General features: G+C 39.6%; 1 protein-coding gene across 1 annotated transcript in view; it reads right to left on the bottom strand.

The window, feature by feature from the left end:
* Positions 1-6,241: 6,241 nt before the first annotated feature.
* Positions 6,242-15,053, bottom strand: part of VWA3B (von Willebrand factor A domain containing 3B) — a 210,124-nt gene continuing 201,312 nt past the window's right edge. The window contains exon 26 of the mRNA XM_008699794.2: positions 6,242-7,585. Within this exon, the coding sequence (XP_008698016.2) occupies positions 7,231-7,585 (355 nt within the window). The 3' untranslated portion in view covers positions 6,242-7,230. The remainder of the gene's footprint in view (positions 7,586-15,053) is intronic.

The raw sequence follows: 15,053 nt of genomic DNA, 5'->3' as shown, positions 1-15,053 counted from the left end.
CAGATGTGAATTTCATTAGATGGAAATCTCTACCTCTTGGGTGGCAGTTCAAATTTCTGTGTAATTATTTTTGCCTTGGATGGTGATCTTATAACCTGCCGGTGCATGTGTGGTTAGGGAGTCAGTCAAAGATTTGGGCAGTTTATATACACAAAATTTGGGGCTCTCTGTTTCTGGCTCTCTCCTTGTTTGGGTTCTTTCTGCACTTTCCAGAACTTAAAGATTCTCAAACCTCTGTTTTCTGTTTTTTGACCCAGTAAGAATACGTTTTCATTTAGAGAGTAAGCCTCCACATGTGGCACTGACCATATCCTACCTCAGCCTGCTCTCAAGCTAACATATGTAATAATAGGAAATTCACTACATCAGAATCTCCTTGCCTTAAGTCACTCTCCAGAGTCTCTGGGTAGTTATCCTTTGTATTTCGTTCAGAGTTTATAGCTATCTGTCAGAGGGTACTGTGTTAAGAGTTTACTCAAACATACTAAAGTGTATTCCTCTCACCTTTAATTTGGAAGGTAGGTTACTGAATATATAATTGTTTGTTACAGGTTTTTGTTTTTTTTTCCTGCACATAGTTTTAGCTGAGAAGTCATTCATGTTGTGACACTGTTCCCCTGATTGTAACATGTTCTTCTCTGGCTGATTTCAAGATTTCCTTGTTATCATAATCTTTTAGCAGTTAGACTATGATGTTTTTATTTGTATTTTATTTGTATTTACCATGCTTAGGATTACTTAGACTTGTTGGATTTATTCATGTTTTCCACAACATTTTGGAAGTTTTCATTGTCTCCAATTTTTTTAAAAAAATTTATCTCCTCTTCTCCTAGGACTCCAATTTTATGATTTTGAAATGCTTGAAATCATCCCACAAGTCCCTGAGGTTTTGTTTACTTTTTTCCAATCCTTTTTTCTTTCTTTTCTTTGGAATGGGTAATTTTTAATAGCCTATATTCAAGTTCAATGATTCTTCTGCTCTCCCCACTCTGCTATTTAGTATATGTTTTGTTGTACTTTTCAGTTTTGAATTTTCCTTTTGCATTTTTAATATCTTCATTCTTCTATTGAGATTCCCTATTAATTTCTTCATTAATACCATATTTTCCTTTAATTCTTTGTATATATTTATAGTAGCTGCTTTGAAGTCTGCTAAATACAACATTTGCACTAACTCAAAATTTCTAATGATGGACTTTGGTCTATCAGAATGGAACACATTTTCCTATTTCTTTGTATGTCTACTAAGTTTTTTGGTTCAAAACTGGATACTTAGGGAATATGTTTTAGTGATGCTGGATTCTATTGCATTCTTCAAGGCTTTAAAAATTTTTTTGGTCTGCTTGATTTTTTTCTATTCTAATAAGTTATCTTGCCTGTACTCAAACTGCAAACTTTTCTTTCCTGTAGTATGAAGCAGTTCAAATCTCTATTCTGCTCTATGGCTTCTCACTGCTGCTTTTTTACCCTGCCACCTTCAGTGTTTCCCCAATGCCCAATAACTTGATGGTCAGCCAAAGATTTGGGCAGATTTTGGAGCACACCCTTTCAGCAATTTACTTGCTTAAATTTTCAACTGCTCTGCCAGTCTCAGCCTGTTTCCTCTGACACTCTAATCCCATAAGAGTAGATTACTGCTGCCCAAGCTATACACGATTTGGAAATGCATTTCAGTTAAAAAGTAGCAAACACACAGACTTTGCTCCATTAGTTCTCTCAAGAGTAGCTTCCTCTCTGCTTTTTAAACAAACAAAACGGGGTTTCCTGGGTTCTCCCCTGTACATGCATAATTTAGTGATTAGGCAGAAATTAGAGTTTATGCTCAGATTTTATGGCTCTCTCTCATTGTGGTTTCTTGCTGCTGGGATTTGTTTTTTAAATTTTCACTTCTTTAGCCTTGAACTCATCTCTGGCACCTTGAGCCAGTCAGGCTCCATTTTTCTGTTGTCTAGGCCATGAAAGTTGGGGAGTGTCCTTAGGCCACAGTGTCACAACCTCACAATTCTTAACTTTTCCAGTTGGAGTTTTTGGACAATGAACTCTTCACATTCTATCTGCTCTTGAACATTTTTCTTGTGCCTTTAAATACTTGTTGATTTTTTAAAATATCTTATCCAGCTCTTAAAATTGTTATTTGTGAAATGGTTTGCATTACCACCTCATATTGCCATATGACCAGAAGTTCTCTAAATGAAGGTGGTTTTTTTGTTTGTTAAGATTTTGTCAGAGAGAGAGAGAGAGAGAGTGCACAAGCAGGGGGAGCAGCAGGCAGAGGGAGAAGCATGCTCCCTGCTGAGCAAGGAATCTGATGTGGGATTCGATCCCAGGACCCATGACCTGAGCCGAAGGCAGAAGCTTAGCCAACTGAGCCACCCAGATGTCCCTGAATAGTCTGATGTGGGGCTCGATCCCAGGGCCCTGGGATCATGACCTTAGCCAAAGGCAGATGTTTAACTGACCGAATTTTTTAAAAGTTCTCTATATTTTAGGACATCAGTCCTTTGTGTGATATATTGTGCAAATACTTTCTCCCAGTTTATCATTTGTCTTTTTATTTTGCTTATATAAGGTCCTTTTTGGTAATGCATTTTAAAAAATGAATTTCTATGTAGCCAAGCTGAGCAATCTTTTATTGCCTCTGGATTTTGAATCATACTTAAAAGACCTTTTTCTGTACCCATGTTATAAAGGAATTCACTCATATTTTCTTCTAGTACTTGTATGTTTTCATTTTTTTACATTTAGGACTTGGATCTATTTGGAGTTTATTCTTATATGTAGTACGAAACATGGATCTATTTTATTGTTTTCCAATGGCCATTTGTCATCTCAGCATCAGTTACTAGAAAGATCCAGTGATTTGAGATGCTATTTTTATAATACATTAAAGTTCTATACATATATTTGTCTGTTTTGGGTTGTATTCTATTCCATCAGTTTGTCTTTTCTTGGGCTAGCACCATGTAAGCATAAAGATGTTAGTGTTTTATATATTAGCATGAGTCCCTCTCCTCATGGCTTTTCTTCTTCAGTATTTTCTAATTTCTCTCACATTTATTTTTCTGTATGAGGTTTTCTATCAACTTTTTAAACTCCATAAAATATTTGCTGTTATTTTTATTGGGATTGTGTTACTGTAATAGATGAACTCTGAGAGAACCAACATCTTCATGACAATAAACCATCTATCTAAAACCAAGAGATGTCTACATCTACCTTTGTGTCTTTCAGGAGTGTTTTAAAGTTTTTCTCATATTGTTTTTGCACATTTCTTAACTTTATTTTAGGTATGGTTGATCATTATTTTGGATTCCATGTTTGCGAATTCACCTTACTAAAATTTATTCGCAATTCCAAAAATCAATAGTCAGTACATTTTGTAGGTATGCATAAGCTCAGAGTAGTGAAAAATGAGTCACCCAACTGCTCTAAAAAAGTGTCCTTTTAATAATATATTTTAATGCCACCTTTTCCACATTTTTGTGCTTACTGTTGGTGATCTTGCTGTTTAAAATGGTCCCCAAGTGTAGTGTTGAAGTGCTAGAAAAAAATATGGGTGTTTCACAATCTTCATTAAGGAATGAGTTATAGTGCTTTTGACTGTGAGTTCTATGTTTATAAATATTTATTATATAAGGTGTCCTTAAACAGACACACACAAGAGGGTTATATACCGATCAGTTAGTAAAAATGATGTGATCAGAGGCTTGCAGGAACTTAACCTTGTATTTCAGTAGGGGCAACAATTTAGTATTTGCTAAATTCAGTGTTACAGATGTCTTTACAGAACATATGTACCACGAATAATGAGAATCAACTATATTTTCTTTTCTTTTTTGCAACTGTAAATGAGTTTTCCTCTATCAATATATCTTCTAATTGATCATTATTGAATATACAAATGCTACTGATTTCTGTGCGTTAAATTTCTATTCTGCCACCCCACTGAGCTCTTATATTGTTTGAATTACTGTTATCACTGATTCTCTCTGGTTTTTCAGGTATGTTCTTTTATCATGTGCAAATATAATTTTACTTCTTTTTCAATTCTATTCCCTTAATTAATTTCTCTTGTCTAAATGTGTTGGCTACAACACTTTTCCCCCTTTTAGGACAGTTTTTCATCTATGTGGAAGTGCTCTGAGTTGGTAATAGGCTAGATCATTGATCCATAGACTCCTGGAGTTGAAAAGGACTCAGAGGTAATGTCTGTCACTTGATGGATTTTTTTTGTATCACTCAAGTGGTCATCCAGTCTCTTGAACATCTGTTCCATTTCTTCTGGCAGGAGCATATCTCTTTCAGAGAGTTTCCCTGTACCCATTCCACATAGTTCTTGTATGGTTGTCAATCACTCCATACTGGCACCACTCCTGGCTTATGACCCAGGCCAAATATATGGGGTGGCCATAAAATCTAGATACATAACTATTACTATTTTTTGACAGACTGAACCCCATTTATTACTTCTTCTGGCATATGCTAAAAGTGCAGATTTGTGCAGTGAAAATCAAACATACAAGTCACCTGAGGCAATGAACACAGATGTATGTGGGGGGATGGAAATGCTTTAATGCACCACTGCCATTACTCTATAGCCAACTATCTTTAAAAGAGATTTAAATAATAAAAAATAAAGTCTTATGTGTACCAACATAGTAACCGTTTCTCGGACTCTTCATCATCTGTGCCATTTCTGAGGTAGTTTCACCTCATTATGTGTCTTATTTCCTTGCTTCTTTGTATGCCTGGTAATTTTTGATTGAATGCCAGACACTCTAAATTTTACTTCATTGGGTGGTCTTTTTTTAATCCCTAGAAATATTCTTGAGCTTTGTTTTGGGACACAGGTTACTTGGAAACAGTTTGATTCCTCTAGGGCTTGCTTTAAAGCCTTATTATGTAGGACCAGAGAAGCGTTTAGCCTAAGGCCAATTTTGTTCCACAACTGAAGCAAGCCTCTTCTGAGTACTCCACCTGATGCCTCTTGAATAAAGATACCTGTTTTCTACCCTGACTGGAAAAAACAGGACATAATCCCAGCCCTGTGTGAGCTATAGGGATTGTTCCCTCTAACCGTTTTGAAAAGTTCTTTCTCCAGCCTTGAGTAGTTTCCTCACAGCCATGCACCGATCAGTAGAGATGAAAACTCAAGGGGGCTTATCTACATATATCCGGAGTTGTTTCTCTGTGTAGCCCTCTCCTCTCCAGCCCTCTCTCCTGTAGACTCCAGCTGCCTTGGTCTTCTCAGAATCCTAGTTTCATCTCCTCCATTCACAGAAGGTACCAGGCTCTGCCTAGGTTCCTGCTCCCTTTGCTGCAGCACGGAAACTGACACTGGGTAGTAAGCTGCACACTCATGGGGCTTACCTCACTTGTTTCTCAGAGATCATTGTACTTCATTGCCTATGTCCAATGTTTTGGAAGCTGTGGTTACATACATTCTATCTAGTGTTTTAATTATCTCAAGCAGGGGTTTGGGAATGAAATTAGTTTCCTGTTATTCCACACCAGCTGGACGTAGACATACAGTGTTCTTACTGGGATTTCCCCCAGCATACTGAACTGGGCTTATCAATAAAGTACAACGCACTGTACATATCACAACGTCATTGAAATATACACACTGTAATGTAATACCAACAAGGTTTTCTTATGTATATTTGTCCTGTAGTTCTTCATTCTCTGCACATGCTTCTAAACCAGACAACAGTGATTGGTCCAAAAATAAAGTGGAAATGAAGAGAGGTAAGATAGAGAAGGTAAGTACCTTCTAAATGTCTGATAGTATCTCTCTGGAGCCTGGCATATCATCAACACTCAATTGCTTGTTAAATAATTAAAAGAATGAAGGCAGACTTAGATGAAGGCTTGCATGCATGCACGAATGAATATCACTTGATGAATGGTTTCTTCCCTACACCACCAGTTCTACACTGTACAGATCAAATCCAGACGACTACTCCAGAGCTTTTCTGCCTATGAGAAACCTCTGGGTTCTGGGGGGCAGCAAGCCTCCCCACACTGTTTCACACCTTATTCTGGATCATTTCCTCACTTTTCAACTCCTTCTTCCCTACATTACTTCTTTTACCCTGATGCTGAGCTGATGTCTCTTTTTCTTTCATATTTTTGGAGGCAGCTTTCTCTAATTTCTTTGCCATAATCCTGGTGACACCCTAGCTTTCAGGTATATAAACACCATTTTTAATTAGGTTGCAAATTTGCTGATACTCTAAAATCTATCTTTTCCATTTGCAAAAAGCATCCAATATTTTTCTTATTAATAATCTGTACCCTATTATTATATAGCCCTGGGGCTATTACTGACTAGAAAAAGAGAATTTGGGAGACCTATTTCATTTTTGAAATTAGTGAAGCTAATTTTACTAAGAAATTAATAAAAAGAAGTGGATACTTTGATGTCATTGCTAAAACATGTTCAAAGAAAACAGGAATAAATAAACAATACAATAGTTTTGAAATGTTTCCAACGTAAGAGTTTTTATTCTGGTTCCGCGCTCAATTAGAGGTACCTACAACAGACTACAGACAAAAATAATTAGGAAGGGCTCAATAAAAATGGCCAGAAATCAATAATTTTGTTTTGCAGATCTCAGACAAGTTACTAGGTCTTAATTTTAGTCTTCACATTAAGTGATAAAATACCTAATTCAGATGACATAATCAATTTAAAACAAGACTGCAGGCTTGGATTATAACTACCTTAACTTCCACCAAAAAAAAAAAAAAAGCTGAAAATCTTATGACAGTAATCTGTCAGATTAAACTTCTGGGTATGTAGAATTTACCAAAAGACTGAGTATAGTGTGGTGAGGACAGGGAAAATAATAGGATAAAGAATGGTTAGAAAAAGCCAGAACCAATAAGCACAAACAGACCAGAGATCCAGGTGGGGGATAACAGACAAGTGTATCTGTTTTACAAACAGGGTAGGAATGGGTAGAAGGAAGGGCAGCCTTACCTCAGCAGAGGGACTAGTTCCACAGTGATGAGTGGCTGAGGTCTGGGCAGCCCTGGAAGAATGCTGGCTCTCTTAAACATAGTTGCCACTAGACTGCTTTAAGGTTTCTCAGCAATGGTCCTCAGCCCTTTGCTGCTATTGGTGGTTCTAGGAGGGAAGGGCAGGGCTGCTTGAGGTGGATGGCGTGGCTGGCTGACTCCTAGACCCCGGGCCGGAAGCCTTCTCTGAGGAGGTGGGTGTCAGCATTATTTAAGGCTGTTAGAGTTTTTGCTATACTGGGAACTAAACTGGCCCGGAAACTGGGGAGTGACCTCAAGTGCACTATTCTTGAGAGAGGTTTCAGGGTGTTCCAGAGACAGGCGATGTCGTCCCCCTCCCACCCTGGGCTTGGGGTGTGTCTTGGGGTCGGACTCTTGGGACCTGATGCCACGAGAAGAGTCATCCGAGTCCGAGGACACCATCTCCTGGAGAGGCAGCCTCTTGACAGGTTTCTTTTTCTTCTTTCTAGGGTTCTCCTGTTGTAGCTCTCGTAAATCCCCAGTGTCAATTTCTTTGAGTGGACATATTAAGAAAGTAGAGTTCTTCGTTTTCACATCCTCCCTACAGAGAGAGAGAGAGAGCAGTGTTACCCTGGTCTTGTTGGCTGCTCTGTCTACAGAGATGTCCAAGCCAGCCCTGTGGTGTTCCTCAGCTCTTTGTCCCTTGGCCTTCTTTCTGTGGAATGGAGTTGCAGAAGTTCCATGGGCCCTGATAGTCTGGGCTGGGCTTTATTCCACGCAGTTCATTTCCACAGATCTTTGATGTCTGGGAGCCTCATGTGGTATGGAGAACTTAATGTCATTTGAATCCTGTCCTGACCAAGTCAGTGAGTGAAGCAACAATTCCTGAACAAGAAGTCCCTTGACATGCCTCAGAATTGAACTGTGTCCCCCCAGGATGATAAGCTTGGCCACATCATAGTCCAGTTCTTTCCTGGCATCCTGAGCTGGAGCTTGTACAGTAGAGATACTCTTCTACATCCTTAGTTTCCCTAATTACTGTATGGTGTACCATCAGAAAAAAGCCCCCCGAATTAAAAAACATAATGATTTTTAATTTAGTTGACATTAGATATGACTAGGAAGTCACAGGGCTAGTTTTACCATTTAGAAAATAAATATACCATTTAGAAAATATAGAAAAACATAATCAACTAATAATTGACAAGGGAACCAAGAATACTCAATGGGGAAAGGACAGTCTTTTCAACAAATTGGAAAAACTGGAAATCCGCATGCTCCTATCTTACAACACTTACAAAAATTAATATGAAATAGACATAATAAGAACTGAAACCATAAGACTCCTAGAAGATAACACAAGGGAAAAACTCCTCTGCTGGTTTCGGCAATAATTTTTTGGATACAATACCAAAAGCACAAGCAACAAAAGCAAAAATGAATGGGACTACATCAAAATAAAAGCTTCTGCACAACAAAGAAGCAAACAACAAAACAAAGAGGCAACCTAAGGAATGAGAGAATATATTTGCAAACCATATACCGGATAATGGATTAATGTCCAAATGATATAAGGAACTCATACAACTTAATATCACTAATCCTGCAGAATAAACTGTTGCTAATTACTGAAAAAAAAAAAAAACAACCCAAACTAATAATCTAATTAAGTAATGGGCAAAGGACGTGAACAGACATACAAATGGCCAAAAGGTACATGAAAACATGCTCATATCACTAATCAAAAGGGAAATACAAATCAAAACCTCAAGGAGTTATCACTTTACACCTGTTAGGATGGCTATTGTCAAAAAGACAAGAGATAACGAGTATTGCTGAGGATGTGGAGAAAAGTGAGCCCTTGTACACTGTTAATGGGAGTGTAAACTGGTATAGTCACTATGGAAAACCGTATGGAATCTCCTCAAAAAATTAAAAATGGAACTAAAATATGATCCATCAATCCCACTTCTGGGTATATACCCAAAGGAAACTAAATCACTATCTCAAAGAAATATCTGTAGCCCCATATTCACTGCAGCATTATACACAATAGCCAAAATAAAGAAATAACCTAATTATCCATAAGTGTATGAATGGATGAAGAAAATGTGCCACATTCATAAGCAATGGAATATTACTTAGCTATAAAAAAGAAACCCTGCCATTTGTGACAAGGGTAGACCTTGAGGGTATTATATTAAGTGAAATAAGTCAGAGAAAGACAAATACTGTGTGATCTCACTTATATGTGGCATAGAAACAGAGAATAAAATGGCGGCCACCAGGGGCTGGGGGAGTGGGTGGGGGCAATGGGAAGATGTTGGTCAAAGGGTATAAAAAAATAAAAGAAAATATATTGATCAGTTTATTTATCCAGAACTGTTGTCTTTCAAAGAAGGGATCTTGGGAACTTCATGACTTCATTCCAGCCATGCCCTCATGGCACACCATTTTGGGAACCTGCCTTTTTCAGGACCTTCCGGATGAGTTAAAAACACCAATTGCCTGGTGTTAAACCTTATTTTGTTCCCATAATCAGTATCTATCATCTTGATCACCCAGACTTCACTCTGAATAACTTCTGACATTGCTCTTCAGATACTTTTGGAAATTACAAATAAAAACTTAAGAGTGGGAGAAGATTTTTGGTTATTTCTAAAGAGAAAATTATATCAATCAAATCCCTCTTCAAAGGATCAAGATTCACCACATGTTATTAAGGATTCACTCAAAGGCTCAAGAGGTAATTCCCAGGAGGGATTAAAAATGGCCTTCATGAGGATAGCTATTATCAAGAAAAGAAAAAGTGAAACCAGAAAATAACAGATGTTGGCAAGGACATAGAGAAACTAGAACCCTTGCACACTGTTGGTGAAATATAAAATGGCAAAGCTGCTGTGTAAAACAGCGTGGCAATTCCTCAAAATATTAAAAATAGAATTACCATATGATCCAGCAACTCTGCTTCTGTGTCTGTATCCACAAGGAGGAAAGTAGGGATTCAAACAGATATGTACACTCATGTTCACTGCAGCATTACTCACAATAGCCAAAAGGTGGAAACTACACAACTGTCTACCAACAGACGACTGGATAAACAAACTGTGGTATATACATATGATAAGCTATTATTATTATAAAATATTATTCAGCCTTAAAAAGGGAGGAAAAGCTGACACACGCTATAACATGGATGAACCTTGAAGACATTCTGCTAAGTGAAATAAGTTTGTCACAAAGGACAGATACTGTATGATTCCACTTATATGATATACAAAGACTAGTCAAAATCAGAGAGATAGAAAGTGAAGTGGTGGATGCCAAGGGCTAGTGTGGAGAGGGAATGAGGAGCTAGTGTTCAATGGGTACAGAGTTTCAGTTTGGGATGATGACAAAATTCGGGGACGGCTCATGTGATGGTTGCGCAACAATGTTAACGTACTTAATGCCACTGAACTGTGTGCTTAAAAATGGTTAAAATGGTAAATTTTATGATTTGTGTATTCACCACAATAAAAATAAATGGCCCAAGCAACCACAGTAACATTAGAGAAAGCGTCCCAGGAGGCCACAAACAAAATTATCTTGAAATATGAGGCAAGCACCTATGTGGATGTGTAAGTTTTGTAAGGCTGGGTTCTTAGAGACTCTTCTTGAAAACACACAGCAAGGTTGTAAGACCACCCCCACTTTGTAAAATCTAAAATCTTACCTACAAGGGCATGTTGGTTAAGCGTCCAGCTCTTGACTTTGGCTCAGGTCATGATCTCAGGGTATGAGACCTGAGTCAGGCTCCGCACTCAGTGGGGAACCTGCTTGAGATTCTCTCTCTCCCTCTCCCTCTGCCCCTCCCCATGCTTGCACTCCCTCTCTCTCTCTCTCTCTAACAAATGAATAAATCTTTAAAAAATGAAAATAAAAAAGAACATAAAAACCTACCTACTACATTCCCATCAACTGTACCTCACATTGTTGCCTCCCCCCCGAGCAGACTAAGTTGATATGTTCTATTTCCTTTTCAGAGATGTCCTCTGTTTCCCATGTATCAGACTGGTCACAGTCCAGTCTACCACCCATAACCTCTCAGAAAGAAGAGCCACAGGAAGGAGGAATGGAAAGTAGAGAGAAAGGCACCCAAAGATGAAGGTAGAAGAGAGGCTGACCTGCCTACCTGAAGGATACCAGGAAGACGATCATGGAAAGATACCCAGGAAGAAGAGCAGGAAAACTGAAGAAGCAACACATGTCTAGCCTTCAGTAGGGGATTGGTCACATAAATCGCGCACCACCTGTATAATTACATTCTAAGTAGGCAATAATGAAACAATGGTGTCCTTGTCATGCCAAAATGCAAGTAATATGTTGTTAAGTGGGGAAAAAAGTCACAAACAATGTGTGTTACATTTTCCTGTTGTTATTAAGATGGTGAACACAAAGATAATTAGAAACCTTTCCATCAAACTGTTAATAGTTGCCTCAAGGGAAAAGAATTCCAGTAGGATTGTCACTTACTCCACATTTTTAAAAAAATTTTGTAACTGTCATAAATGATAAGGGGAAACAAAAATTTTTATTTTGAAGAAAAATAATCAACATAGAGAAAACACACTCTAGAAGGATATATGTCAAAATATAAATGGTGATTACTTCTGACATGTGGGACTATGGCTGGTTTGTATATTATTTTTGCTTTTAATTTCTGACTTATATTAACTATGCATACTTTTGAAACAAGAATAAACATAGGCAAGCTGTCATGATCAGAATGAAAAGCAGACCAGAATTGTGATCAAGGAAAAGCCTTTACATCAAGTAAGCAGATGCTGGCTCAGCTACCCCATTTTACTCTCCAGAATGACTGATGTCGACCTAGTTCAAGATATTCCACAAGGAAATGTCCCCTTGCAGGAGGGGGAACAGGGTAGGTGTGAATCCGATGTGAGAGCTCTTATCCAATGCCTCCCCCCCACCATGCACCCTCACTCTGCGTGGCCCAAATCCACTCTGAGGAAAGGGGAAGGTGGCTATGCTCCTGACTCTAGCCAGTGGACGTTACCCATCAGCACACTTGGAAAGGCACAATAAATGGCTTTCTTTTGTCTTTTCTGATGCCAAAACCAAGAAAGATTCAGTGTCCTATTAATTATTTTAGGCTACAGGTTTGTTTAAATAATGTGATAAACAGGTCAAAATTACATATGCGTGTGTCAGAGAGTAGGGGTAAGATGAGGGAAGGCAGGCACTGTGCCTTCACTGGTTCTTCAGATGCAGTTCACTCCACTCCAGGGAAGAAAGTGCTGAGAGCACCTACTCCACACTTTCCTTGGGTCAAATCCCACCTCACCCGCTTGATTACTGTTAGCTCATCAGCTTGGTCTATTCTCGCTGGTTCTCTATGGACTCATTTCTTTTCTGCCCTAAGTGTCTGTCAGAAAGCTGGTCTTAGAACAGGAGGACCTGATGTTTGATGAAGACCACAAGATGCCTGAGTTTTAACAATGGAAGGGGCAGAAAATGGAGAGACTGATACAAAAGGCGATTGCCATCCAAATTGTTACCACTGTCCCTCAGGGCTAACAAATCTCTATGACTCTCAGTGCTCTCTTGTTCCCATACTAGGGCACCACAGCACGCTTTCTGAAAATAGGCAATGGCATTTGTCCCTCCAGAAAATATGGGACATTCACAGACACGGTTTGCTGCTGAACTGCTTATTTTTCAGGGCTTTGCTCTAGCCTAGGAAACAGGGCTCCTAATCTGACCGGAAGGGACGAGGGAGCTAATAACATACTGAGGCTTAACGAATTCAGATGACAGCTCCTTCTAAGGGAAAAATAGTCAGCAGAGACTGGGCAAGATTACGGGAAGTGATTCATCTCATGTAATGTCAGGGTCAGCCCTGAATCTTGAGGTTTCAGTCAACAACTTAACATCACTGCTGTTAAGAAGATGATGTGAGGCCACACTACACGGAGGAAAGGGAGGAATATTAACCAACATGGGATTGTGATTTCCTTTGGGACATATTCCTAAACCCAAATGGCTTGATAGAAAATGATTCAACTGTTCAAAGAGAGACAACGAGAGGCTAACATTCAGGAACTGGGAGCTGACCACAGACCCAGATAAAACATATCTGAGCCCTAGGAGAGTGATCTCCCTTTCCAGAGACTCATACACAACCATGTCCCCAAGGCCACACAACTACAACCACACATCAAGAAGAGAACACTCCTTGCCTTCAGGATCTCAGTGCCCAGCAATTTCCTTCAGAATTTTTTGGAGCAGAGAAAAGGATTAGTGCTATCTGGCTTTCCTGATCACATTTAGAATGTTGCTAATTTTTTCAAGAAATCCAACTCCCTCAAAGTGAGTCTTCTTAAGGAAGAGACTCAGGAGTAATTTGCTCAAGCCTTGTTCTGTCAAGAATAGAGGATGGATCCCAGCTATGGCTGGGAGGGATATCCAGCCAGCTACATGGCGCCAAGGACCGGGATTTAGCTGAGGCCTGCCAGAGGCACCTTGTCTGGAGGAGCACGTCGTCCCCAGCTTGTACTCAACCAACCTCTCGGTGGGTGATCGAGTAGTGCCTGGTAGAGGCCTTCCCTTCACTGGAGAAAACCAGAAGTCAGAGCATCAAACCCACTAGGCATGCTTGCCCTACAACACCCCCAGTGGAGGCCGCAGCCTGCTGACAGGAACAGGATTCCAGGGGAGGAGTCAGGGAACAACTCTGCTGGGAGTTCTCTGCCTGGCAAGGGGGGAGGATGCCAAATGGGGGGAAATTCCTCCTGGGCGGCTTCCATCTTGGAATTAGGAGAAATTACATGTGTATTCTCTAAACAGGGAAAGTTAGAGGGAATATTTTCACGCTGAACAGACATCTCTATGCCATGAAGTGTAGAAAAAAGCTCAGGGACATCACTGAAGGTAGGTAAGGCAAGAGTAATCATGTCCCTCCATCAGACACACTCTCAGAAGGCACACCTCCCTCAGCTGTGCTGCCAGAAAATGCACTCATCCTGTGGTGAGGAAAGAGAAAATCAAACCAGTAAGAGCCTCCCTTGATTTCACATTGTAAATATGGTGATACTAAGATTCTCTCCTTTAAGAACTAGTTGTTTGGAATTTAGCAATATGGGTCACATACTGGATGATGGAGGACAAAAGTCCTCAAGAATCATTTAGGTGTCAAATTTTAAGCTGAAAAGAAAACTAGGCATCATCTTTGACCATATTCAATCAGTTGCGAACTCTTTATCCTCCAAATACTTCCCCTTCCTGTCTTTCACTGTGTGTTGCCCTCAGTTAGGAACTGGAAGAGGGCCCTGCAGGAAATATCCTGTCACCCACAACTGAAGGCCTCAAGAACAAAGAAAAAGCAGAGGTACAGAAGACAGAGAGCTGAGTATCTGGTATCCCGGTTCATGCTTGGGGCCATGAAACCCTGTCTGACCAACCCCAAATAGATGGTTATCATGGATTTAATCTTTTAAAGTTAAATTAAGTCAAATGCTGTTGTGTTGGAGTTGCAAGCTATAGCACATTTCTTTAAGTAGCCCCTGAGAAAAAGCACCAGGATTGTTTTTTAATGGTCTCATTTGGTATAATGATGTGAAGGCTTACTAAAGACAAACCAAAGGGAGATGGTACCTTAGAAAGCAAGTGAGGAAGCGCTCCTGATGAGAAAGGACCTACCAGAAGGAAATCCCAGCGGAGATACAAAATAAGACCTACCACCTTCAGTCTGTGTGCTCACACCTGCCAGCTCTGATTATGGAAACAGAGAGAGATTAAACTCTGAATTTAGCAGGCTGGGCGTGACCTGTGCTTAAGAGAATTAAATGCAGTCTCTTGCTAGGACAGAGAGCTAGAGCAAACCAACAATGGAAGTTGCCATGGGGAGACTAGAGAGTCAATGCACACTTCCGCTGTGTAAAGCCCTAGAAGCTGGGGTAGATAATCAGCAGCTAAGAGCTTTAAATAAGGCCTGGGGCAGGACTAAGATAGAAAACAATTTCAGGCTTTCCAAACACAGAAATAATTGAATTTTAATTAAAATAGGA

This window comes from Ursus maritimus, unplaced genomic scaffold (assembly GCF_017311325.1).
Source record: "Ursus maritimus isolate PB19 unplaced genomic scaffold, ASM1731132v1 scaffold_6, whole genome shotgun sequence".
NCBI classification, from domain to species: domain Eukaryota; kingdom Metazoa; phylum Chordata; class Mammalia; order Carnivora; family Ursidae; genus Ursus; species Ursus maritimus.
Note: the sequence above shows the minus strand (reverse complement) of the source record. Positions and strands in the feature narration are given on the sequence as shown.